General features: G+C 50.3%; 1 protein-coding gene across 2 annotated transcripts in view; it reads left to right on the forward strand.

The window, feature by feature from the left end:
• Window positions 1–27,527, forward strand: part of LOC309400444 (disks large homolog 4) — a 97,174-nt gene that overhangs the window by 53,737 nt on the left and 15,910 nt on the right. For both annotated transcript variants that reach the window (XM_081968944.1, XM_081968945.1), the window contains exons 3-10: window positions 17,914–17,967; window positions 18,177–18,227; window positions 18,721–18,845; window positions 19,873–20,042; window positions 20,728–20,864; window positions 21,847–21,991; window positions 23,535–23,673; window positions 24,938–25,094. In XM_081968944.1, the coding sequence (XP_081825070.1) occupies window positions 17,914–17,967; window positions 18,177–18,227; window positions 18,721–18,845; window positions 19,873–20,042; window positions 20,728–20,864; window positions 21,847–21,991; window positions 23,535–23,673; window positions 24,938–25,094 (978 nt within the window). The remainder of the gene's footprint in view (window positions 1–17,913; window positions 17,968–18,176; window positions 18,228–18,720; window positions 18,846–19,872; window positions 20,043–20,727; window positions 20,865–21,846; window positions 21,992–23,534; window positions 23,674–24,937; window positions 25,095–27,527) is intronic.

Consider the following 27,527-nt stretch of genomic DNA (forward strand, 5'->3'; position numbering starts at 1 on the left):
TCTTGCTTTCTAAGTAAACTCAAGGTGGCAAGAGTACGTAATCGTCTTTCTAGTTTCCCCGGCAACGACAATCCTGCGAGGTGGGGTGGAATAGGAGGGAAGGATTGGCCCAGAGTCACTCGGCTGGCTTTCGTGGCTAAGGCGGGACTCGAACTCCCCGTCTCCTGGGGATTGGCCCAAAGTCACCCAGCTGACTTTTGTGCCTAACGGAGAACTAGAACTCACATTCTCCTGGTGATTGGCCCAAAGTTATCCAGCTTGTATTTCATACCTAAGGTGAGGCTAGAACTCCCTGTCTCCTGGGGATTGGCCCAAAGTCACTGCGCCGGCTTTCATGTCTGAGATGGGGCTAGAACTCCCAGCCTCCTGTTTTCTAACCAGGTGCCTTCACTATTACTTCAAACCGGCTGCAGAAGGTCTAAGAAAGCTGGGCCTCCTTTTCAGCCGATTCCATTTCTCTCCCCTTGAAGGAGGAACGTTGAAATTAGATATTTCGAGACCTTCTTGGCTCCCCCTTTCTCCCCAAAACAGGAATACGAAGAGGATTTGCCCCCCCCCAATCTTGCTTAAAACTTTCCCAGAGTTTGATGCAACGTCCTACCCATTGCAAAAAAATAACAAAAAACCCACAAGGAAGGAGGGCAAAAAATTCAAAATGGAGAGCGTCCCTTCACGAATTTCCCGATGTTGGCGTCATTCCATCAATAGATTTATTTTGTCGTCTGTCCTCTCCGTAAAATGGAAAGGGGCTCTTTCCCAGCCTCCTGCCCAGGATCTCCTGGTGGTGCCCCATCCCACTCAAGGCCGAATCCTGCTTCGTTCCTGGCCTCAGGGAAGGTCTCCCTTTTATAACGTTGAAGCGTGCTAACGACAGGCGGATGGACGCGGCTGAGTGTATTTTTTTTTTAATGCTGATTTTACAACGTCCGGGCATTTAATTTAATGGCGCAAGAATCAGTGCAATACCAAGGAAGGATCAATGCGAATTAAACATATTTTAACAGTTATCTGGGGGGGGGGGGGAGTTGAGGTGGCCACGTTTGGTGGCCGTGATGTTTTCTCGACGAGCACCTTGTGGGGTAGGACAGCCTTAAAATCTCCATGGGTTCCACGCTGTTGTGTGGCTGGCTTGGCGGCCCCAGGGGTGGCATCCACTTACTTTCCCTACCGTTTTGCAAAGGTGAGCGTGCGCTCCCTCCGCGCGTGCGTTTTGATTGTGGCATTCGCGTGGTTTGAAAACCTGCCTAAATAGGACGGTGTAGAGTAGCGATTTCCGCTACGGCTGAATGCCACCTCGGGTTTCCCCCCTGCCCAATTGCAAATAGGAGCTCCGCTTGTGTTGTGATCACATCCACAAAGTATCCACAAAGTACTCCCAGGGTAGAGTGCCAGGGCGAACCACGGTCTTCCTTGAGGCCAGGGGGTCTCCAAACCGGGCCACTTCAAGACTGGTGGATTACAACGCCCAGAATTCCCCAGCCAGCCACGGTTTACCAGAATTCAGCCTAGAACAAACATGGCTAAACTATTTTCTCACATTTTTTTTTGGGGGGGGGAGGGATCGGTTCACTTTCTCAATAGACGGTGGGAACGTCCGGCAGTCGACATAATATATCATGATTTCAGCAAAGGGGAAAAAAGAGCTGGCTGGGGAATTCTGGGAGCTGAAGTCCGCGAGTCTTCGCATTGCCAAGTTTTACATTCAGAGGATGCTAAAAAAAGGGATTTGCGTGACCTCATTGTTGTGGCCCGCCGTCGGTCAGCAGAGTCGGCCAGTGAGGAAGTGGGGGAGGAGCACGGGCCAGCCTTGCGGGCTGAGGGAAGCTCGGACGAGGGCTCTGCGTCGGAGGCAGAGGGGAAGCTAGACGGCAGTGAGGCAGAGGAACAGCTGGAGCCTGTTCCCAGTGTGCGCATGCACAGAGCTGCCAGAAGACAAGAACAACTAAGAAAGCAGGGTCGACTTGGGAGTGAAGCCACACCTCGGAGGAACGAACGGGGAGGGGGCTTTTGCAGGAAGCAATTCGTTCCTTCGGTCATTTCAAGAAGGGGAAGTTCTGTTTGTGACCCTCTCTGTGCCAAGGGTTGCCTTGCCTTGCGTTTGGAAGCTAGCTATCTGGCAGCTCTCCAGACGAGATAAGGTTCGTGTGGATAAACATTCCTCGGAAAGACTGCTTGCTAAAGCCTTGCGGACTGTGAATGAAAGGAATTCACTAAATAAGAGAGGTTTTGCAGGGCTTTTTAAGGAAGCCTGGGGCCAGAACCAGTGGTGGGTTTGGAGCGGTACGGGCCGGTACGAGCGTACCGGTGCTAGCTGCGAGCAACCACCACCATACTGGAACATTGGCTCGTTTGGCCCACCCGCCCGCGTTCCTTACCGGTTTTCGATGCAAACGGGCCAATTGCACACGAGCGCCCAGCGTGCTGCGCTTGCGCGACCTCCACCGATCAGCTGGGTGTCGCAGGGCGGTGCATGCATGCACAGCGCCAGAATCCAGAACCTACCGCTCGTCAGAATACTCACTTCCTTCCCTTCCACAGATAGATTGCAAGTTGAAGGGGTGGGCACCATTGCCCACTTCGTTCTCCGTAATGTGGGTCGGGCCGGGGGCTGAGGCGAGGCGGTTTGATGGACGAGGAGTAGATTTGGGGGGGGGGGCTTGGTCCTCTGCCCAAATTTGCTGTGAAGTGCTGCAGAGGTTTCCCTGTTAATGTTTCCGCCTTCTTCTGCAATAGTGTTCTTATAGAGAGGTGGTCCTTGACTTACGACCACCATTAAGCTCAACATGTCTGTTGCTAAGCGAGGCATTTGTCAAGTGGTGTTTGCCCTTTTTTGCCGCACTTGTGAAGTGTGTCAGCGCAGTTATGAAGTTGTAGTAACTAATGCCGTTGTTAAGTGAATTTGGCTCCCCCGTTTGTTTGTCAGGTGGTCGTAAAAGGGGGGGAAATTGTAGGATCCCGGAAGGCTGCACCTGTCATAAGTACGAGTCAGTTGACTTTCGATCGTACAACCCTGGAGACGCTGGAACGGTTGTGTTAAAACCAGTCCTAAAGTCACAGTTTTTCAGCGCCATTGTCACTTTGGTCACTAAATGAAGGGTCGTAAGTCAAGGACTGCACATTCCTACCTATTGTACACGAAACTTTCCGGACAGCTGGCCTTCCCGTGGAAGGAACCAGATAAGGTTGTGTTCCAATCCAATAAAGTGAATAAATAAACGAGGGTCCATGGCTCTTGGGAAGGATGAGGCTGAGATGGCATTTGCAGCTACGCAAGGATGCCGGGCTACTTGCCCACTTGACGCCTCCCCTCTGTCTGGATGGTAGTTTCCCAACATGGAACACAGAGATGGAATATAGAACCGCCAAAGACTATGGGAATCTACCTCTGATTAGGTACAGGGCAGACACCCCAGGAGGGCAAAAAAGTCAACATGGAGGCTGCAAAAGCTGCCACCACCCCCGGCCCCAAATCTGTGTATCTTTCCCAAACGTCACGTCCCTCTGTCCTGGGCAACGTGACGAAGGCAGTGCCCTGAGGCCACGGTAGGACAGCCGGGGGCCCGTCCTTATGCAAGCGTATTTAATTTGGATGTTCCACACAGCTGAAAGGTCAGGAGAGTTAATCAGGCCTTAAGTACCTTGAGAAGGTTTTGATTTACAAGGCGGAGCAGCGGGAATTAGTGTGCCCGTGCGGGGGGGGTCGGCATGTGCTCTCCTTGGCTTTGTTGCCAGCGTTAATTTAGGGCAGTGTTTTTTTTCAATCGCGGCAAAGGTGGGTGGACTTCAACTCCCAGAATTCCCCCAGCCTTTTCTGTCTCCCACTTCCTAGAGCAGAGAGAGATCGCAGAGGAAGGGATTTCAAGAGAGCGACCAGGCATAGAAAGGGGGACGCGGATCAAAAGAAATGCGTCATCGCCACGGAATTCTGAAAGGTGAAACCCACCCATCTTAAAGTTGTCAAGATCCCTTTTTACGAAAAAACAGGGGTTCCTCTCTAGGAATTTGGTGGTGGTGGGGTGTCTCCTACTTTATAAATGCTTGGGCTGCGCTGCTTATGCGGCCTACGACACCATCTTGCCTTTTTGTGGTTGCAGAGAGAATATTTTGTTCTGTTTGAGTCACGTTTGCACTTAGTTTCAAAGGACGGTGCCAGGATCGGCCCCTGGGCATTGCGGACAGAGAGCAAAGTCCAAGGCACATGTCGCCGCTAGATGGAACCTCCATCTCCTAGAGCAGTCTACCTTTCCCCTAGCATGGCAAGCCGCCTAGGAAGATGCAAAGAGGAGCAAAATGTGAGTTAGGAAGGATCCTTAGGGATACGGGAAGTCCTTGACTTACGACCACAATGGGAACCAAAACGGCCGTTGCTAAGCTGTTGCTAAATTAGGCTGTGAAGCAAGCCGTGCCCAGTTTTGTGACTTCTTGTCATTAAGCGAATTGCTGCAGTCGTTAAGTGAATCAGATGGTCATTCCGTGAATCCAGTTGACTTTGCTGGCCTGGAAGCGTATTGGGATGATCACAAAGGGCCGGTTGCCAAGTGTCTGAATTTGTGACCATGGGGGAATGCTGCCACGGTCCTAAGTACGAGGACTGGTCATAATTCAGGTTTTTTTTAATACTGGCATTGGAACTGGGAACAGTCGCTAAACACATCATTGTAAGCCGACAACCAGCTGTATAGCTGCCCTTCTTTTTTTTGGTGCCATTGTAACTTGAAAGGGTCCCTAAACAAATGGGCGTAAGTACGAGGACTGGACATAAGTCACTTGTTTTCTGTGGAATGTTCACTAAACGGTCCTAAGTCGAGGGCTACTGGAATTGTGGTTGCTGACAAGACTGCTAACAGGGAAGTTAATCTTTGGAGGGATCCCCAGTGGATCCCCTGTAAGGGGAGGAGGGGACAGTCTCGGGGGGAGGGGGGAGAATGATAAATAGCCCGAGTTTCGCTAAAATGCATGAAAAGGTTTTGCCTCCAGTTTCCCGCATCCTGGTTTGAATGTGGCTAATGTGAAGTCTGGGTCAAAGGCAGGGAGGGGGGGAGGGGAAAAGGGAAGCAGGATTAATTTTGGGGGGAGGGGATGAAACCGATCCAACCAAAGCTTCTCCCCCCTCCCCTCCGAGAGTTTTAAAGATGAAGGCAGCCCCCCCTCCTCCAATCCCCTTCCCCATTATTCCAATTTTGCCCACCTGGCCCCTTCGAGGGACTACAGCTCCCAGCATCCTCCCCCTCCTCCTCCCCCCCCCCCATGCTGGCAGGTTGGGGAAGCGCCCCCCCTCCTCCCAAGGTTTTGCAGTAGTAACAGTAGCAGCAGCAACGGGAGAAGGGTGCCCCCTGGTGGTCCAGGCGGGCGACCGCAGGGCATTCTCGGACAGCTATTCTTCCAGGCCCGGCTGGGTTGGGGCACGGATGCCCGGCAAGACACACCCCAGCCTGGGCCCACCCTTTCTTCCCCCCTTTTTTTTCTTGAGGACGTCCATCTTTTGAGGACAGGTAAGGGAGGAGGTCCAGGGGGGTCTTTTCGATGGGGTCCACCTGCCCTCCATGTGGACCCCCTGGGATCCCTTCCCTCTTTCTTCTCTCTACCCAGCCATCCGTGCACGGGAGGAAGGGTGGGCCTCTGCTTCCAAATCCCCCTCCTTCCGAGAGCCCCCAGCCCCACATCTCCTCCGTCCTCACCCCCCCCAAGACCCAGAGCCCTTGTTCCTGCTTTTGTGCCCCCCCCCATCACCACCACCGGAAGCTCAGACGTTCCCCCCCCCACTCCCCAATCCCTTTCTCTCCTCCTTCCCTGCCAATGAAAAGAGGCTCTTCCAGACTGAGGGGAGGGGGAGGCTGTTTAAACCGTCAGTTTTTCGGTCCTTTAGTGTGCTCTCCCCCACCCAGGGATGGGGTGGGGGGCAGAGGGAAGGCCTCTGCATGTCCAGTGTTGGGAGGGAGAGAGAGAGAGAGATGAGAGAGAGAGAGAGAGAGAGAGAGAGAGAGAGAGAGAGAGATACCGAAAGAGAGATACAGAGAGAGGGGGGAGAAAGACAGAGATGGAAAGATGAAAGAAAGATACACACAGAGAGGAGAGAGTTACACACACAGAGAGAGATGAAAGAGATACAGAGATACAGAGAGAGGGGGGAGAGAGACAGAGAGAGAGATGAAAGAAAGAGAGAGGGGGGGAGAGATACAGAGAGAGAGAGGAGAGAGGGGGAGAGAAAAAGGAGAGAGAAAGATGAAAGAGAAAGAAAGATACAGAGAGAGAGAGATGAAAGAGAGACACAGAGAGAGGAGAGAGATACAGAGAGAGAGGGAGGAGAGAGAAAGAGAGGAGAGAGAGATGAAAGAGAGAAAGATACAGAGAGAGAGAGAGGAAAGAGAGTACAGAGAGAGAGATGAAAGAAAAATAGAGAGAGAGAGAAGAGAGGGGAGAGAAAGAGAGAGGAAAGAGAGAGATGAAAGAGAGAAAGATACTGAGAGAGGGGGGAAGAGAGAGGAGGGAGAGGAGAGATACAGAGAGAGAGATGAAAGAGAGAAAGAGAGAAAGAGAGAAAGAGAGAAAGATAGAAAGAAAGAGAGAGGAGAGAGGAAGGAGAGAGAGGAGAGAGATACAGAGAGAGAGATGAAAGAGAGAAAGATACAGAGGGGGGAGGGAGAGAGAGAGAAAGAAAGAGGAAAGAGAGAGAGATGAAAGAGATACAGAGAGAGAGATGAAAGAGAGAAAGATACAGAGAGGGGGGAGAGAGATGAGGGAGAGGAGAGATACAGAGAGAGAGATATGAAAGAGAGAAAGAAAGATAGACAGAAAGAGAGAGGAGAGAGAAAGGAGAGAGATACAGAGAGAGAGATGAAAGAGAGAAAGATACTGAGAGAAAGAGAGAGAGAGAGAGACCCTTGCTTTCTGCCCGAGCCCCCATCCCCTGTCTCTCTCCCTTCCTCCCCCCTTGTTCCTGGTCCTTTGACCCCAGCAGGCATGGGGGGCGGGATTCAGCTCCTGCTCCATCTGGGCCTCCATCTGCTCCCAAAAGGCAACGGGGAGGAGCATGCCAGCCGGTTGGGGGGGGGGTGAGAAGGAAGAAAGAGGGGGTCCGATGCCTAGGAGACGCTCTCCCATGCAGCAGAGACCCTGGCCCCCTCGGCATCATTCTCCCTGCTTTTCATACTGCTTCTTTTCCTCTTCCTTCCTCTCCCTCTCCCTCTCCCTCTCTCTGAAAGGGGGGGGGAGAAAGGCTGGGGTTCCCCCCTCCCTGATGCCCCCCACCTGCTGCTGCTGCTGCTGCTGCTCTCCATCTTTTCAGGACCCTGTGGCGAGCCGGTTTGTGCCCCCACCCCCCACCCCCAGGAAGGAAGGAAGGAAGGAAAGAAGGCAGAGAGACAGGAGAGAGAAAGAGAGAAAGAAAGCAAAAGGAAGAGGGAGGAAGAGTGAAAGAGCAAAATACTGAAAATAGAGAACAGGGGAAAGAAGGAAGGAGGAGATAGGAGGGAGGAAGGAAGGAAGGAAGGAGAGAAGGCAGAGAGACAGGAGAGAGAAAGAGAGAAAGAAAGCAAAAGGAAGAGGGAGGAAGAGTGAAAGAGCAAAATACTGAAAATAGAGAACAGGGGAAAGAAGGAAGGAGGAGATAGGAGGAAAGGAAGGAAGGAGAAAGGGGTTGCCACTGAGGATGAGGAGGATGAGCAGGAGGGAGGGGTAAAGCGCCTTCCTTGCTGCGCCCCCCTCCCATCATTGGCACAATCCTGCCCCCACCCCTCCCAAGCGCAGGAGTTTCCAGGCCGATGCCACCACGGGGGGGCTGCCCTCTCTCCCCTTTGGCACCGCAAAGCCAACTACCCCCCCCCCTTTCCTATCCAGACAGCAAAGCTTGGAGGCATTGAGGGTGGGGGGGAGCCGCTCTTAAGGAACTGTGGTGGTGGTGGGGGCCCTGCCTCGGCCCGTCATCCCGCCCCCCCCCTCCTTTTCCCATTCTGTGCCACATCATGTTTGTCTCGGTCTGGTATGCCAAGAAAATGGGCCGGCGTTTTCTGAACAACGTCCGGAAGGCGAAGAAGGAACGGCATCTACTTACGGTATTGGGGGGGGGCTGGGGGGGTTGCCGCCTTGAGGGGGGGCAGGGGTCTGTCATTTGAGGGAGGGGGCAAAGAGAAGGGTTGAAAGCTGGACAGCGTTTTAAACCATGGAGTTTGGGGTTTTTTTTTTGGAGAGGTTGCACACAGATGCTTGGATTTTTTGTGAGGGGTGGGGGGTAGGACGGGGGTCTCCCCCAGATCTGAGCATCTCGGCAGGTACACACACACACACCTCTCAGCCTGGTCTTCCAGCTGGGACTACAAAATCCATCCCTCCCGACTGGATCCCTGCAGCCATCCGAGAGAGAGAGAGAGAGAGAGAGAGAGCTGCGCTAAGTTAAGATGCGATGTAAATATTTGAGGGGAGTGGGGGTGACATTTGGGGGGGGAGGCAGGACGGAGCCCAGAGCTGATCCGGTGGGGTAGCAGATTGGAGGGGGGGGGGCAAAGACAGAGGAGAGAATGGCGGGGGGGGCGGGTAGGAGGGAAGGTTTTGAAAAGGATGGGGAAGGGGCTCAATTCGCTTAGGTTCCTCTGAGGGGTGGGGGGAGTGACTTGAGTAATGGGGGAGGGGCGCATTTTGCAATCTATTGGGGAGGGGGCGGCCACCTCCGGCAGTACAGTTCAATTGGTGGGGACGGGACCCCCGTAGGGGGAGGAGGGGAGAGGAGGGGGAAATCATTAACTTTTCTTCCCGTCCGGCTGCGTCGGTCCATGGGGGGGGTCTCCCCTAACCCCAATTCCCAAGCCTCTCCACAGAAGTTGGTCCCTCAAGAGTGAGACCCCTCCTCCCCAAGAAAGCCCACCCACCCACTCCATCAGAGAAGAAGTGACTTGCTTTGCCCCCTCCCCAGGAAAACTCGACAGAAGGGGATGTCTGGGGTGGCACTGCGTTGTTGGGGAGGGGGGGGTCTACATTCATTATTGGCATGAAGACCCCTCCCCCTCCGAGAGGCGCCCCCTCTCCAGCGGTGGGACTGCGCGTCCCGGAGCAGGATGGTTTTAATTTGAGGAGGGGGAGACAGAGAGAGAGCGAGAGAGAGAGAAATTAGCGCTTCGGCTGGCTAAGGGCGTCCGGGCGGGCGGGCGCGCGCGTGTCCCTATGTGTGTTTCTGTGTGTGTTGTGATTGTTGTTGTGTTGTGTTGTGTTGTGTTGGAGCCGCTGGAGTGCGTCAGCTTTCCAGACAGCTGATGGCGTCAGCGGTTTTTCTACTGTAAAAGCTTCAGGAATTATGAATGGGAGAAAGAGAGAAAGAGAGAGAGAGAGAGAGAGAGAGAGAATAGGGGAGGGGGCGTCTTGCAAGACACACGCACGCTTCCGATTTTTCCCCCCTTGCAATTATTTTTCCCTGCCCAGAAAGGGAAAGTGGCTTGCGGGGGAGGAGGGGGGAGTGCTGGAGGGCTTGGGTGGGGAGGGGGGAGCTGAGCAAGGGAAGGAAGAAAGGAGGAACCCCCCCCCCCCGGTTGCATTTCGCAACGTTTTCCCCTTTGGGGGAATTTTTCTTTTCATCCCCCCCCTCGCCTCACCTTTTTTTAAGGGGGGGAGGGTTAGAAGGAAACACTTTCCCTCTCTCTGCCGCCCTCTGCCTCAATTTCCTGCCCCCGCCCCGGCTCTCAATACCTCCCCACCCCCGTCAAAAGAAAAAGGGAGGGAGTATGTTTAGCAGTGGAGATGCGTGCGTTTTGCTTTTTAAAAAATTGCTGCATTGCTTGGCAAGGTGAGCGAAACGGGGGGGGGGCATTAATGCAGAGGGTGTGGGGGCGGGCAAGGATGGAATGGGATGGGGGGGGGCGCTGGGCCCCAAAAGGCAGCTCTGGCTTCACTAGGAGAGGCTTGGGATGGGTCAATGCACCCCAGGCTTCCTCTGAATCACCCCTCCCTCCATGGTTTTTGAGGGGAGGGGGTACCGCTCTTCCTTTTCTCCTCTCCGCCCCCCACTATCGCGGGGACCAAGTGGCGAGGATCTGATTTGGTGGGGGGGGGGTAAAGAGGAGGAGGGGGATGGCTCCCCCCCCCCCCCGCTGAGATGCTGCCTCGGATTGGCAGCTGCTCCTGTGATGAAGATGATGGTGAGAGAGAGAGAGGGGAGAGGAGGGAAAGAGAGAGAGAGAGAGGAGAGGAGGGAAAGAGAGAGAGAAGAGAGGAAGAGAGTGAAGAGAGTGAAAGAGAGAGAGTGACAGAGAGAGGAGAGAGAGAGTAAAAGTGAAAGAGAGAGAGAGGAAGAGAGAGAAAGAGAGAGTAAAGAGAGAGAGAAAGAGAGTGAAAGAGAGAGAGGAAGAGCGAGAAGAGAGGAGGGAGGGAGAGAGAAAGAGAGAGAATGAGAGGAAGAGAGAGAAAGAGAGGAGAGAGAAAGAGAGTGAGTGAGAGGAAGAGAGAGAGAGTGAAAGAAAGAGGAAAGAGAAAGAGAGTGAGAGTGAAAGAGAGAGAGAGAGAGAAGAGAGGAAGTGAGAGTGAAAGAGAGAGAGGGGATGAGAGAGAGAAGAGGAGGGAGACAGAAAGAGAGATAATGACAGGAAGAGAGAGAGTGAAAGAGAAAGAGGAGAGAGAAAGAGAGTGAGAGTGAAAGAGAGAGAGAAGAGAGGAAGAGAGAGTGAAAGAGGGAGAGAGAGAGGAGAAGAGAGAAGAGAGGAAGAGAGAGGGAGAAAGTGAAAGAGAGAGGGAGCGACTGAGACAGAGATGCTGTGTAATGAACAAACTATTGATCTCTAGATCAACGTTTGTCAACCTCAGAGACTTTTAAGAGGGGTGGACTTCAACTCCCAGAATTCCCTGGCGCTAATCCATTCCTTTGGATCTGTACGCCCCTTGGGAACCTGCTTACTCTCTTCTAATCCCTTCCTCTGCAACCTCTCTGCTTTAGAGGATAGGTAGGAGGAAAGGGGGGAAAAATAGGCATGGCTGATTGGGGAATTCTGGGAGTTGAAGTCCACCCCTCTTAAAAAGTCGCTGAGGTTGACAAGGCCGCTTTCGTAGAGCAAGGCGTTTGTGTCTCTCTCTCTCTGGGTGTCGGAGTGTGTGTGTGTGTGCGTGTGCGTGTATGAGTGCTGAAATGCATCTCCTGGAGTTTCCAGCCTAGAACGAAGCAGCCTCATTAGCCGCTCTAGATAATTCGTGGCTGCCTCCCCCCCCCCTTCACGGCAGGAGATTTAGTGCTCCCCCAGGCCCGTTCTCTTTCTGAAAGAGAAAGTGGGTTGCGTGTGTGAGGCTCGTGCCAAAAACAGGTCCCGTCCCCAGGAGAGAGAGAGAGAACGAGAACAAGAACGAGAACAAGCCACGGATTGCTCTCCATGCTCCAGATAAGCAGGGACTGACCCCAGACAAATCCAGCAGAAAGCAATGCTTTAATCGAGGCACTGCCATCCACACCAAGGGGGCGTGGGAAAGATGGAGGCCTTGGCTAGCCATCTCTCCCCCTCCTCAGCACATGTCCCTCTTACCTGCCCCTTTCCCCCCCCAAAGCCCCCCCCAATCCTGAGCTCCCCAGCCTTCTCTCCCTCCCCTCTGTTTTCAGATCTCCGTCCTGGCAAAATATCCCCGAGCCTCTGACGACTGCAGAGTGCCTTGTCTCCTTTGCCACCCAACTGGGACACGCCTGGAGAGGTTTGCTGACTTGTCCCCCCCCCGCCCCCTTCTCTCCTTATGGGGAGAAAGTAAAGGCTTGTGAGGTGAAGGAGTGCCAGGTTCCACAAGGGCCAGATTTAAACGGGGCACCCAGCATCGGCTCCGGGCTCAAACCAGCATTAAACAGAGATAGGGGCTTGCCTTGATCTGTTAGGGCTAAGAGGGTTAGTTAGAGAATTCAGTATGTGAAAGGGTTTTGTCGCCAGCCAAATCTCACCTGCATGTTTTGGAAAGGTGCGCTCGCAATCGTTTGGCAGTACTTGCAAGTAGAAATCTAGCCTCTCAGAGCTACGTTTCAACAATTTCATTGTATGGTTAAAAAAAATCCGAAAGGGATAAAAAAATAAAATTGAACAGATTTAAATTTAAATTTAAAATTGTTGGTTTTCTCCCCACCTTTCTTGGGGGTTCTAATTTTCCGAAGGGAAGGAATTATTTTGTTTTTTTTTATAAACAGTTGTTCTGTTTTTCTTTTTCTTTTTAAAAGAAAAATAGAAAAATCGAGCAAAATTCCAGTTTTTCCATCCTGGAAATATTACTCGGGATCTGGAAGGTTGGTTGAATGATACGTGTGAAAATCTGCATGCAGTTTTTATCCTTTAAATCCATTTAAAGTGTAAACATTATTTTTAAAAAAACTATTTTGAAAGGTATTTGTGTTTTAAAGTTTTTAATTTTCAATAAAGGTTTAGTTTTTTAAAAATAATAATAATAACAAACTGTAAAAATTACACACACCCAAGTTTGTTTCCCCCCCGTTAGAGGGATTTAGGGCAAATTTACTATTGGGACATAGGGTGCAGCTAGTCCTTTGTGAGGTCTGCTTGCATGGTCGGCCTGGGAAGGACTAAGAGGGGTTGTCTCTCTGTGTGGTCTCCTTTCCAGAAATGTCTTATCTTGGATAACGCAAGGTGGTTGAGTGCTCCCACAATGCAACACATCAACGCAGACTCCCCTTTGGGGCACGCTATATCACAAACAGGACAGGTAGTCCTCAACTTGCGACCACAGTCAAACCCAAAGTTTCTGTTGCTAAGCGAGACGGGGGTTGGACTAGATGACCTAAAAGGTCCCTTCCGACTCTGTTTATTCGCTGATTCTTCTTCTGTCTCTTGCAACATCTGGGAAGTGAATCACTGCTGAGGATGGGTCGTTCAGTGAATTGGGCTCCCCCTTTGTCCATCAACCCAGTCCTCCCAGTTTGGGGTCCCTCCAGGTGGGGTGGCCCCTCCCTTCCCCCTCCCACCCCAATTCCTCCTCTCTCTCTTGGTCTGTATCTCCTTTACAGATGTTGAAATCCGTTTCCAGCCTCTGGTGCCTCTCGTGTTCTCTTTCGCACCCGGCTCTCCCCCCCCTTTCCCCAAAGCTGCCCCCCTGTTGAGATAATCCCTTGCCCTCCTCCCCCACCCCCACGCGTCTGCTTGTGTGCTTTCTACAAAACGTCTCCTACACAACGCTTGTACCCACTCGCAGCTGCCAACCTGGCACTGGCCCACGGCACGGTCTCCGTTCTTGGTGGGAAGAGCAGAGAGCCCCCTGGGGGGGGGGGAGATGTGCCTGCATGGGGTCTCCAGGCCCAGTCGGGGTCTGACTCCTCACCCCCACCCTCCCTCCTCCCTTCATCCCCAGGACGGTGCCAACAAGGCGGGAGGGGGGGGGGCTCATGGGAGGTTTGAAAAGCTGGGTTTTTTAAAAAATTGCTGGATCCCTTATTTTAAAAATTGAAATTCCCATCTTAGCCCCTCCCCCTTTCCTTGACATTTCTTGGTGGCCTTCTGTCCCTGTCCCGGATTCAGATTCTGGGGCTGTTTTGTCTTTAAGCTCCGTTTGGGGGAGGGGGCGTCCCCTCTTCTGTTTCACGAAGAAGAGAAGGGGGGAGAATGAGTAAAGGTCCAGCTTTGTGGGGAGGGGGGGCAGAAGAGGCTGGGGGGGGGCAGGATCAGAGGAAGGGGTTTGCGTGGGGGGTGAGATCAGTCCAGCTTTGAGGGGGGTGGAGAACGGGTCTGGGGGCCGAGGATTGGAGGGAAGGGTCTGCAGGGGGTGAGGATCAGCCTGGCTTTGGGGGGCACAGAAGGAGTCTGGGGAGTGAGGATTGGAGGGAAGTGTCTGCAGGGGGTGAGGATCAGCCTGGCTTTGGGGGGCACAGAAGGTGTCTGGGGGGGTGAGGATTGGAGGAAAGGGTCTGCAGGGGGTGAGGATCAGCCTGGCTTTGGGGGGCACAGAAGGAGTCTGGGGGGTGAGGATTGGAGGGAAGGGTCTGCAGGGGGTGAGGATCAGTCTGGCTTTGGGGGGCACAGAAGGTGTCTGGGGGGTGAGGATTGGAGGGAAGTGTCTGCAGCGGGTGAGGATCAGCCTGGCTTTGGGGGGCACAGAAGGAGTCTGGGGGGGGTGAGGATTGGAGGAAAGGGTCTGCAGGGGGTGAGGATCAGCCTGGCTTTGGGGGGCACAGAAGGAGTCTGGGGGGTGAGGATTGGAGGGAAGTGTCTGCAGGGGGTGAGGATCAGCCTGGCTTTGGGGGGCACAGAAGGAGTCTGGGGGGGTGAGGATTGGAGGAAAGGGTCTGCAGGGGGTGAGGATCAGCCTGGCTTTGGGCGGGCACAGAAGGAGTCTGGGGGGGGTGAGGATTGGAGGGAAGTGTCTGCAGCGGGTGAGGATCAGCCTGGCTTTGGGGGGCACAGAAGGAGTCTGGGGGGTGAGGATTGGAGGAAAGGGTCTGCAGGGGGTGAGGATCAGCCTGGCTTTGGGGGGCACAGAAGGAGTCTGGGGGGTGAGGATTGGAGGGAAGTGTCTGCAGGGGGTGAGGATCAGCCTGGCTTTGGGGGGCACAGAAGGAGTCTGGGGGGGTGAGGATTGGAGGAAAGGGTCTGCAGGGGGTGAGGATCAGCCTGGCTTTGGGCGGGCACAGAAGGAGTCTGGGGGGGGTGAGGATTGGAGGGAAGTGTCTGCAGGGGGTGAGGATCAGCCTGGCTTTGGGGGGCACAGAAGGAGTCTGGGGGGTGAGGATTGGAGGAAAGGGTCTGCAGGGGGTGAGGATCAGCTTGGCTTTGGGGGGGCACAGAAGGTGTCTGGGGTGTGTGTGAGGATTAATGGAGGGGGAAGGTCTGGAGAGGAAGTGATTCCTCATGGGCTTGGCAGTTAAGAGTGACAGGGAATGATGGGAGCTGTAGTCGTTGCTTCTGTAGGCAGTTGCATTCTCCCTCCCATCTCATACTGGCATCTTCCTTGGTGTGTGTGTGGGGGGATTGTATATTTTGGGGGGTCTGGGAACAGAGAGGGGGGGTCCTCAAACCCTTAAAACAGGCCAAGCAGGCAGGCTGGTCAAACGTGGACATTTTAGGGGAAGGATCCCCTCTGCTCTACCGTGGTCAGACACCCCCTCTAGGGGTCCAGTTTAAAAGGGGCTCGAGGTTGTGTGAGGGGAGGAGGGGTCTACAGTCTCTGAAACAGCCCTTCAGGCATTCGGGGCCCATTTAGCCCCAAAGGGAGATGTCGTCCTCACATATAAATCTGGGTGGGTGGGCTTCTTCTCAATGTCATGTGCCCCCACTCCCAAAGGGAGGATTTGAACCCAGGCCTGGTTCTTATCTGGGGGAGGGGTGTATAAAGGAGAAACTTCCTGTCTGGGGGTGGCAGGTCCATTTGAACTGGGGAAGACTCTCTTGAGTTTGGGGCTCAGCTAGATGGCCTCTGAAGTCCTCCTGACAAAACCGAAGGACTCCATAATGGGGCAGGGAGGATTGGAAGGAGGGGTGGGGCTTGATAGGGGAGGAAAGGAAAGTTCAGAAAGATGGGGGGGTCTGTTCCCTTCCTAAATTGCTTTCCCCCCCCCCAGTCTTTCACCCTTGGGGGAGGGACTCCAAGTCCCAGAATTCTTGGCGACGCAATGGGAGGGAATCCTGGGAACTGCAATCCTTGTAGAGGGGACGTAGGGGCTGAACATGTCTCCCCATAGATTTTTTGGGGGGTGGGGGAAGTTGGGATTGAATAGTTGTTAAAAAGAAGGAAGTCTGGTTCGTGGATGCTTTTTTATTTTATATACTTTTGATTTATTTTTAGACTTTTTAAATCACATTTCTTTATTATTTTACCAGTAATTGGAGGCAACGGACATGCCTAGTGCTCTTTCTCCCTTCTCTTTTCCCCACGACAACAACCCTGTGAGGTGGGGTGGCCAAAGAGAGAGAGAGAGAGAGAGAGAGACTGGGCCAAACTCACCCAGATGGCTTTCATGCTTAATGCAGAACTAGAAGTCCCAGTCTCCTGGTGATTGGTCCAAAGTCACCCAGTTGCCTTTCATGCCTAACGCAGAACTAGAACTCCCAGTCTCCTGGTGATTGGGTCAACGTCACCCAGATGGCTTTCATGCCTAATGCAGAACTAGAACTCCCAGTCTCCTGGTGATTATTGGCCCAACGCCACCCAGATGGCTTTCATGCCTAACACAGAACTAGAACTCCCAGTCTCCTGGTGATTGGCCCAACGCCACCCAGATGGCTTTCATGCCTAATGCAGAACTAGAACTCCCAGTCTCCTGGTGATTGGCCCAACGCCACCCAGATGGCTTTCATGCCTAATGCAGAACTAGAACTCCCAGTCTCCTGGTGATTATTGGCCCAACACCACCCAGATGGATTTCATACCTAACGCAGAACTAGAACTCCCAGTCTCCTGGTGATTGGCCCAAAGTCACCCAGATGGTGGACCAAAACTCACCACCTCCTGATTTCTAGCCTGGGGCCTTAACCGTTAGTCCAGACTGTTGGTATTCTGCATCCTGTAAGATTTGATGAGAAACAATCTGAAATAAATGACGAAATATCGGGATTTACAGATCAAAATTGACAGGGGGGGGGGGGGAAACATCCATTCTCATCCCAAGAACGTGATCCAAAGAACTTCCCGCTACCTGGAAATATTGAATTTAATAGTTGCGTTTGTTCTGATTCTTCTTCGCTCCCTTCCTCATCCTTAATTTCCTTGGTTTGGCCTCGAATGATTTCCGTTCCCCCCCCCCCCCCACAGCTCAGGCTGTGAGTCCATCCTGTCAGTTCCCCACCCATAATAACCGCACTGGGTACAAGCCAGGATGACATCACGGCTTCGTCGGCGTCCCTGCCTCATCGAAGAAATCATGGTTTGTGGCACCGTCCAGAGCCCCCCCTGGGGATTTCAAATGGGCGTTTCCAGATGCAAAACCTCCGCAGCACCCCCTCCAACAGCCTTCCCGTTGGACTCCAACATCCATCCGTCCCGGGTGGGCGTGATGGGTGTTGTAGTCCAAACACACCCCAAAGAGGGTTTGGGTTTTGAAAGTTGGTTTGACATCTTTCATTGCTCACCGAGAAGTGAGAGGGTCATTTTGGCCTGGCAGGGGGAGAGTGCGTGGCGGGGGGGGTTTCAAATAAAATAGCCCCCCCAACAGGTTAGGAGGGAGGGAGGCTGGCATGAGCCCCTCCTACCTGAGGATGGTCCCCTCCCTGTGCATCCCTGGAGGGAGATGCTGTTCTCATGGTGTTGCCATGGCGACTGTTGTCAGCGGCCACTGGAGGTGGAAGAATAAGCGCGGAAAGCATGCAAAATTGAAGGGGGGGGAGAGGGGGTGGGTGGGGAGCCAAGCGGGACTTCAGCCCACTTGGATTCCAGGCCAAACAGCTTGGCACACACACACACACACAGAGCTACCTGGCAGTACGGCGCCTATCGGTGGTGTCCCAGCTTGGCATCACGCAAGATACAGTATACGCCCGGAGTTCCCTTGGGCCATTTCATCCCTTCCCTTTGCCCCGTCTTCCTCGCTTCCCTCAACCGGGGAGTCACTCAATCCCACCAAATATTCAGGGTACCCACATTTTGAGCCCACTACTGTGCGCCCCCCCCGCCCCGGCTCGGCAACCCGCTGCGCAATATTTGGCTGATTGTATTTATTTATTTATTTTTTAATATACGGAGACCCTCTCGTTTGCGTCGCGTTCCCGGCTGGGTTGATGGAAAGGGAGAATGCTGAATTGAGGATTTTGGGGGTTGGGGAGAGGCCCGGAAGGGTGTCCGAGATGCATGCGCAACGGGTAGGTGGGTGGGTGGCCCAAAAAAAAAACCCAGCACCCTGGGCTGGGGTCTCCCTGGCTCTTGCAAGCTGAAGACCCCTGGTAAGAGATTAGGCGATATGGCCTGGCAGCCGGGCAGCCGTATAATTTCGCCCCCTCCTCTCTTTTTTCTCTCTGTCTCTTTGTGTGTCTCCAGGCCAACTCGCCACCAGTTATTATCAACACTGACACCTTAGAAGCACCAGCTTATGTGAGTTGCCACAGAGGTCCACTTTCGTCGCCTCCCCCGGGTCCTCTGGCCAGCCCCAGCCCCCCACTCCGTCCTTGCATGCACCCTCGACCGCCACTTCCTCCTCCCCTCTACTCCAAAGATTCTTCCGGAAGAGTTTTCCTCTTGGATCGGTAAACCAACCTGCTTCCGACAACCCCTTAACTTGCCGTCTCTCCTTTTTCTCCCAGGTAAATGGAACCGAAGGCGAGATGGAATATGAAGAGATCACACTAGAGAGGGTAATTTTTGTGTGCGTTTGTGTGTGTCTGTGTATCATGAGGGCGACAACGTCACTGTTTCTCAACCTTGCAAATGTGCAAGATGTGTGGGCTTCCAACTCCCAGAATTCTGCAGACAGCCAGGCCTAAGGTTTTTTCCCCCCTCCTGCCTCCGAGAGTAGAGAGATTGCAGAGGAAGGGATCAGAAGAGAGTAAGCAAACCACAATGGGGATATCAGGTGAAGTGTTAATGCCACTGGCTGGGGAATTCTGGGAGTTGAAGTCCACAGGTCAAAAGGATGCCACACTGGCTGGGGAACTCTGGGAGTTGAAGTCCACCCATCTTAAAAGTTGAGAAACACCATGTTAGACTAGTTTTCTGTTCTGCTCGGACGGTGGGAAACTCCGCCTCACGTCGAGTGATCCAACCGCCACATTCAACCAATCCTGGTTCCCTCAGTTGGCCGTTGCGATGCTATCGTTTCACTTGCATTGAGACTTCTCTCTCTCGCAGGGCAACTCCGGCCTGGGCTTCAGCATCGCTGGGGGCACCGACAATCCTCATGTTGGGGATGACCCCAGTATCTTCATCACCAAAATCATCCCCGGAGGGGCGGCCGCTCAAGATGGCAGATTACGGTGAGCATTGGGGAGGGGAGAATCCTGGCTGCATTGCGGAGATGGCTCCAGCTTCTTGCTTGGCTCAGGTTTTAGATCAATCTGGAATCTTGGCTCTCTTGGTGGTCTCCCATCCCAGCACCTGCTAAGCTTATTTTTCTTTTTCAAGATGGGCTAAAATTGCCCCTGGCTAGACTTGAAAACCAAGGCAGAAATCCTATACAGATAGTCCTCAATGTATGACCACAATTGAGCCCAAAAGATCCGTTGCTAAGTGAGACTTTCAGTGAATTTTGCCCCATTTTTATCCTGCGACCATGAGGATGCCACCATAGTTCTAAGTGGGAGAAGCCATCATAAGCCACTTTTTTCAGTGTCATCGTGACTTCAAACGGTCACTAAATGAATGGTTATAAGTTGAGGACTACCTGTAAGCTTGCATCTGGTTTTTTCTGGAAGGCAGGGGGCTAAAATAGCCATGGTCCACCTCTTTCCCCTTTTGAAATTTATTTACAGGTAGTCCTCGACTTACGCCCGCCTTTGAGCCCCAAATTTCTGTTGTTAAGCGAGATGGTGGTTGAGTGAGTTCTTTCTCCTGTTTTATGACATTTCTTGTCACCGTTGTTAAATGAATCCTTGCAGTTGTGAATTTTCCAAAATGGTCATTAAGTGAATCTATGCAGTTGTGAATTTAGTAACATGGTCATTAAGTGAATCTGGCTCACATCTCTTCCCCATTGATTTCGCTTACCAGACGGTTGTAAAACGGGATCTCCTGACCCCGGGACGCTGTCACTGTCATAAATTGGAGTCAGTAGCCAAGAGTCTGAATGTGAGCATGGGGATTTTGCAATGGCGGTAACTGTGAAAAATGTTCATTGGTCACTTTTTCCAAACAGTCACTAAACAAGGACCGCCTGCATTTATTTTATTCTTGCCTTTCCTTATCCGCTCGATTCAACCGAATGACTCTGGGTGATGTACCATTCTGATTTTTTGGGGGGGTATATGTGTGTGTGATTTTGTTCCCCTCCCCCCCCCCGGACAGAGTGAACGACAGCATCCTCTTTGTGAACGATGTGGACGTACGGGAGGTGACCCACAGCACAGCGGTGGAGGCGCTGAAGGAGGCCGGCTCCATCGTGCGGCTCTACGTCATGCGCAGGAAACCGCTGGCGGAGAAGGTGATCGAGATTAAGCTGATCAAAGGCCCTAAAGGTGAGACCCCCCCTCTGTCCTCCCCCCAGGGACCTCATATTCCTTCTCTTTAGGGGCTCTGTCGCTTCGATGAACCCCAGTTCCCAATTGGGTGAAGCCACATTACCCTAAATCCATATTTCTCATGCCTTTTCTCCTATCCCCTAAAGCAGATTGAAGAGAAAAGGATTACAAGAGAGTATGCAGGCCACAATGGCAAAAGGAATGCATTAGTGCTAGGGAATTCTGGGATACCTCCAAGTTGCCAAGGTTGATAAGCACTGTCCTTTTATCCTCAAGGAAAAAGATCTCCCTCCCACCACCCCTAATAGAACCTCCAGTGGCAGGCTCAGTGTATCTTCAAATGCTAAGTGCTGGGCACAGTCAAGGGCCGTTGCATGCTACCTTTTTGGCAGCCTCTGAAAAGTCCATTCTCCTTGGTTGGAGGCCTTCCAGTTATCCAGATGCTCATGTCACACAGTGGTTCCTGGCCTGGTGGGAAGGAGGGGGGGTTAGACTAGATGACCTTAGAGATCATCTTCCAAATCTAACATTTGCACGGGACCTTCTTAAAATTGTGAAAAGGAATTCAACCCTGTTTCCTCCAGATGTTTTCACCTGGCGTGCTCCCGGCTCTCTGCCCTTCTCTGTCTCTCCCTGAGAAGAGGACCTCCTCACCAAGGTTCTTCTCTGATCTTCCTCATAGGGTTGGGCTTCAGCATTGCGGGCGGCGTTGGCAACCAGCACATTCCTGGGGACAACAGTATCTACGTCACCAAAATCATTGAGGGCGGGGCAGCCCACAAGGATGCGCGGCTGCAGATCGGGGACAAAATCCTAGCGGTAAGGTCGGGGGGTGGGTCGGACTGTCCTACAAGGATTTCATTTCCCCCAAAAGTTAAATCTAGACATAGCCACAAACAGATCATTTCAGTCGAGATTCAAATGGATGACAGAAGAGAGATCTGGCCAACTTAGTCATAATGCTTCAGATATCTTCAGTTCAGTTCAACTTGACTCAAACCAACTGAATTCAAGTTAACTTAACCCAACTCAACTCAACCTAACTACTCAACTCAGCTTAATTTAACCTTACTTAACCCAACTCAATTCAAGTCAGCCTAACCTTTACCCAACCCAATTCACCTCATTCAACTAAACCTAATTTAACCTTACTCAGCCCAACCCAACTCAACCCAATTGAATCTGACCAAACCCAACTCAACTCATCCCAACTCAATTGAAGTTAATCTAAACTCAACCAAACTCAACCCAACTCTTTAACTCAACTCAATTTAACGTTACTCAACTCAACCTAATTTAATCTTCCCCAGCCCAACCCAACTCAATCCAATTGAATCTGACCAAACCCAACTCAACTCATCCCAACTCAATTGAGGTTGATCTAAGCCAACCCAACTCAACTCAACCCAACTCTTTACTCAACTCAATTTAACTGTACTCAACTCAACCCAACCTATCCCAACTCGTGATTTGGTGTGTTTAAGTCGTGATATGTGTGATATGACTGGCTCCTTCTTCGTGCGGGCATGGGTGGGGGAAACTTCACAACTTTCCACAAGGGGGGAATCCTTCAGTGGGTGTGGGATTAGATCTCTCTTCATCTCAGGTGTGTTCTTCCCCATGCTGGCTGGGGAATTCTGGGAGTTGAAATCAACACCTCTTAAAGTTGCCACAGTTGAGAAACATGGAACTAAGCAGATACTCGGTAACTAGCCAGGATGAAAAGGGATTGGGTGGGGTGCATCACCCAACACCACAGGTGAGTCCGTTGATCAGCCGCCCTCTCTTCCCCTCCCTGCAGGTAAACAATGTGGGCCTGGAGGACGTCATGCACGAAGACGCTGTGGCAGCTTTGAAGAACACCTTCGATGTGGTGTTTCTGAAGGTGGCCAAGCCCACCACTCTTGACTTGAACGACTCTTACGCCCCCCCTGACCTCACTTCCTGTAAGTGGCTTCATAGCTTCTTAATTAACCCTGGCTTAATAGCAGTCACTGTGAGAGGGATGTTGGAATCTTAGTGGACAACCAGTGAAATATGACCCAACAGGGTGCAGCAACCCAAAAACCCAACTCAATCCTAAATGTTTGCATTAACAGAGGGATACAATCAAGGGTGGTACTAATGCCACTCTGCAAAGCCTTAGTAAGTCCACACCTAGAGTACTGCATCCAGTTTTTGTCACCACACTATTAAAAAGATGTGGAGACTCTAGAAAGATTGCAGAGGAGAGCAACTAAGATGATTAGGGGACCAGAGGCTAAAACCTACGATGAACGGTTGCAGGAACTGGGCATGGCTAGTCTAGGGAAGAGAAGGACCAGGGGAGACATGAGTCTTCCAGTATTTGGGGGGCTGCCCCAGATAGGGGGGGGGGTCAAGCTATTCTCCAAGACACACAAAGGCCAGAGAAGGAAGAATGGATGGAAACTGACCAAGGAGAGATTCGACCTGGAAATAAGGAGAAATTTTCTGATAGTGAGACCAGCAATCAACCCACGGAATAGAAGTTGCCTTTGGAAGTTGTGGGAGCTTCATCCCTGGAGGCTTTCAAGAAGAGACTGGACTGCCCTCGGTCAGAAATAGTGTAGGGCCTCTTGCTTGGGGGGGCGGGGGGGGTTGAACTAGATGACCTTCAAGGTCCCTTCCAACTCCATTAATCTGAAAGAGATTCCCAACCCTTCCTCCTGATCTCTCCACCTTCCCCCATTTATTTTATTATTTATTTATTTTATTTATATTTTATTTATTCATTTTATTTATATTTTATTTATTCATTTTATTTATATTTTATTTATTTATTTTATTTATTTATTTATAGAACATTCAATTTCCATCGAACAGTGTGTGATCTGGGTACAGTGATTTTAATAATAATTACAATAATATTGAGAATATAATAATAAAGGTAAAGATAAAGGTTCCCCTCACGCAGAGGTGCTAGTCGTTCCCGACTCTAGGGGGCAGTGCTCATCTCTGTTTCAAAGCCAAAGAGCCAGTGCTGTCCAAAGACGTTCTCCGTGGTCATGTGGCCAGCATGATTAAATGCCAAAAGCGCATGGAACGCTGTTCCCTTCCCACCAAAGGTGGCTCCTATTTTTCTACTTGCATTTTTGACGTGCTTTCGAACTGCTAAGTTGGCAGAAGCTGGGACAAATAACTTGAGCTCACTCCGTTCTGCAGCGCTAGGGATTCGAACTGTCGAACTGCCAGCCTTTCTGATCGACAAGCTCAGCGTCTTGAGCCCCTGAGCCACCATGTCCCTAATATCATAATGTAATAACAATAATACATAACATCTTCTTTAACAACATTAATATTTCCACTTTTTATATCTCCTCCTTTCTGACTTCTGTTTCTGTTGTCTAAAGCTATTGATAAAATGCCTCCCATATCAACAAATATTCTTCTTTATCCTTAATAGTGAATGTTAATCGATCCATTTCTGCGCATCCTAATCATCATCATCTTCTTCTTCTTCTTCTTTAGCTTATTCCCATCACCTAGATAACGAAATCGGTCATCAGAGTTACCTGGGAAGTGACTACCCGCAAGCCATGACCCCCACCTCTCCTCGGAGGTACTCCCCCATCCCAAAAGAACTGATGGGGGAGGAAGATATTCCCAGGTGAGTGCTGGCTCCGCCTCCTGGGGGGCGTGGCCTCCCCCCCCCCCGGCACCTACCTCAAAGCCTTGGCCGAGCCATCCGCTGTCCATGGTGCTGAACATGATGGTGGATTCAGCACCAAGGACAGCGGAGGGCTCTGCTTGGCCACAATGCAGGGGTAAAATGCTACCGGTTCGGGATGGTTGGCCCAAACCAGTAGCAAAAAAATGCTAAAATAAAGTTTTTAAAAACTGTTCTGACAATCGCACGTCGCACAGCTGATCTTTGGAATTAAAAAAAAAAAACCTTTTAAAGCATTTTTTTTTACTACAGGTTCTCTGGAAACACATCGGTGGGGGGGGGGTCCATTTTTGCTCCCTGCTATGCCAAAAATGAGGGGTAGGGGTGCTGAGAAAGAAAGAGAGCAAGGGAGGGAGGGAGAGAGAGAGAAAGAAAGAAAGAAAAAAGAAAGAAAGAAAGGGAAGGAAGAAAGAAAGAAAGAATGAAAGAATGTATGAGAGAGAGAGAAAGAAGGGAAAATGAAAGAGAAAGAAAGGGAGGGAAGAAGGAGAGGAAGGAAGGACTACAAACCCGGCACTAAAAGCAGCTTCAGAGGATAACCCAGGGCTGGAAGGGACCTGGAGGTCATCTAGTCCGACCCTGCTCCAGCAGGACATTGTTAAAGCGAGTTTCTGTCTTTTGATCCCCCAGTTACATGACTACATAGCCACGCCCACCCAGTCACATGACCACCACCACCAAGCCACACCCACAGAACCAGTAGTAAAAAAAATTAGATTTCACCACTGCCACAATGGAAGCCAAAATTTTATGCGGCTAAGTGAGACAGTTGTTAAAGGAGCTTTGGCCCCCATTTTATGGCCGTGGTTGTTAAGTGAATCACTGCTGAGATGGTCATTAAGCGAATCTGGCTTCACCGTTGACGGGCGACACACCTTTCCAAAGACAGCTTCAATTTGGAGTTGAGTCCAGAGGGGCTATCCCCCGGCCTGGGCCCTGCGGAGGGTGACGGAAAGGATCTGGGTTTGTTTAGTCTGGGAAAAGAGACCAAGCAGAGATGCAAGGACAAATTTAATTGCCTGAAGGAGTTAGGAAGGAAGGAAGGAATCAGATTGGATGTCAAGTGAAGCCATTTCAAAGCTTCAATGGCTGGACTCCAACTCCCAGAGTACCCCAGCCAGCGGAGTGGGAGTGGGAGCAGGTTGGATTGGATGACCACCAGGCACCCTTCCGTTTTTCACCCCCTCCTTTCTTCTCTCTCCAGGGAACCGCGCCGTATCGTGATCCACCGCGGATCGACAGGACTAGGGTTCAACATCGTGGGCGGTGAAGACGGCGAGGGCATTTTTATCTCCTTCATCCTGGCCGGAGGACCAGCTGACCTCAGTGGGGAACTTCGGAAAGGGGACCAGATCCTCTCTGTAAGTCCCTCCCCCAGCCCACCCCCTGCTCCCTCCAAGGGCTGGATTTTCTTTGGGGGGGGAGGGAGGCTGGTTAAACCAGAAATAAACCGCTAAGCAGTATAATGGGCGCCAGGCTGCCTATTAGGTTTATTATACTGCTTATTATCATAATGAAGGAGAAAAAGTAACTTAGAACTAAGGAGGAAGTGACAGTGAGGACAATTAATCCGTGGAAGGACTTGCCTCCAGCGGTTGTAACTGCTGCAACACTGGGCGTTTTGAAGACGTTGTTGGAGAACCATTTGTCTGAAGTGGTGTAGGGTTTCCTGCCTGGGCAGGGGGGTGGACTAGAAGACCTCCAGGATCCCTTCCAATTCTTGTTATTCTATTTTATTTTATTCTATTCTATTCTATTTTCTATTCTATTCCATTCCATTATTCTAGTCTATTTCTACTCTACTCTACTCTACTCTACTCCATTCTATTCTATTCTATTCTATTCTATTTTCTATTTCATTCCATTATTCTATTCTATTCTGTATTCCATTCCATTCCATTCTATTCTATTTTCTATTCCATTCTATTCCATTCCATTCCATTATTCTTTTCTATTTCTACTCTACTTTACTCCATTCCATTCTATTCTATTCTATTTTTTATTCCATTCCATTATTCTATTCTATTCTATTTTCTATTCTATTCCATTCCATTCCATTATTCTATTCTATTCTTTATTCCATTCTATTCTATTCTATTCTATTTTCTATTCTATTCCATTCCATTCCATTATTCTATTCTATTCTCTATTCCATTCTATTCTATTCTATTCTATTTTCTATTCCATTCCATTATTCTTTTCTATTTCTACTCTACTCTTCTCTACTCCATTCCATTCTATTCCATTCTATTCCATTCCATTCTATTCCATTCTATTCCATTCCATTCTATTCCATTCTATTCTATTCCATTCTATTCCAATTCTATTCCATTCTATTCCATTCTATTCCATTCTATTCTATTCCATTCTATTCCATTCTATTCTATTCTATTTTTTATTCCATTCCATTATTCTATTCTATTTTCTATTCTATTCCATTCCATTCCATTATTCTATTCTATTCTAATATATATATATATATATATATATATATATATATATATATATATATATATATATGTGTGTGTGTGTGTGTGTGTGTGTGTGTGTGTGTGTGTGTGTGTGTGTGTGTGTGTGTGTGTGTGTGTGTGTGTGTGTCTGTGTGTGTCTGTGTGTTGTAATTGTACTGATAAATAAATAAAGGGAGACTTTATATATGTAACACAAATACATATATATATATATGTGTGTGTGTGTGTGTGTGTGTGTGTTGTAATTGTACTAATAAATAAATAAAGGGAGACTTTATATATGTAACACAAATACATATATATATATAATATTTATTATTCTATTTAGTATGCTGATAATTTTACTGCTTATTATACTATAATATTTATTACAATATTTATTTAACTGCTTATACTGCTTATTATACTACAGATAATATACTGCTATGGTATTTATTATACTGCTTATTGCGCTGCTTATTATAATATAGATAATTGTTATATTTATTATACTTCTTATTGTACTGCTTAATATGTATATAATATTTATTATAATATTTATTATACTGCTTATTATAACCAGCCATCTGCGGCAATAGCCAAAACATGCGAATGTGATCCTTGGTTGTGTAAACAGAGGCATAGAATCAAAATCACGTGAAGGATTAGCACCACGTTGTAAAGCCTTAGTAAGGCCATATCTGAAATCCTGCCTCCAATTTTGGTCTCCACGTTACAAGAAAGATGTTGAGACTTTGGAAAAAGTGCAGAGAAGAGCAACTAAAAGGATCAAAGGCCTGGAGTCTATAACATTCGAAGAACAGTTGCAGGATTTGAGTTTGGTTAGTCTAGAGAAAAGAAGGACTAGGGGGGACATGATACCATGAGAAGGGCTGCCCCAAAGAAGAGGGGGTCAACTGATTTTCCAAAGCACCAGAAGGCCAGACAAGGAAGAAGGGATGGAAAATAGCCAAGGAGAGAAGCAACCTAGAATTAAGGAGAAACTTCCTAACAGTGAGGACATTTAGCCAGTGGAACTGCTTGCCACCAGAAGTTGTGGATGTTCCATGTCTGGAATGGTGTAGGTGTCAGGGTTCCAGATAGCATCCAAAAGTCAATCAGAGTCCGAGGCAAAGGATTCCTCAAAGTTCCCATTGATGAAGAGACCCATGTTGGAACATCAGGGAAAACCTGAATCTGAAGGCTTCCCGGGTTTCCCCACCCAGTTGAAAGTTCAAGATCTTGCCTGTCCCCCCACAAGTCCATCCCATGGTCCAATCTTCCACTGCCCTGCTGCTGGTTCCACCCATCCAGTTCCGGTCAGGTGCAGAGGTTCAAAGAGAA

This window comes from Natrix helvetica (genome assembly GCF_964273705.1).
Source record: "Natrix helvetica genome assembly, chromosome: W".
In the NCBI taxonomy this organism is placed as follows: Eukaryota; Metazoa; Chordata; class Lepidosauria; order Squamata; family Natricidae; genus Natrix; species Natrix helvetica.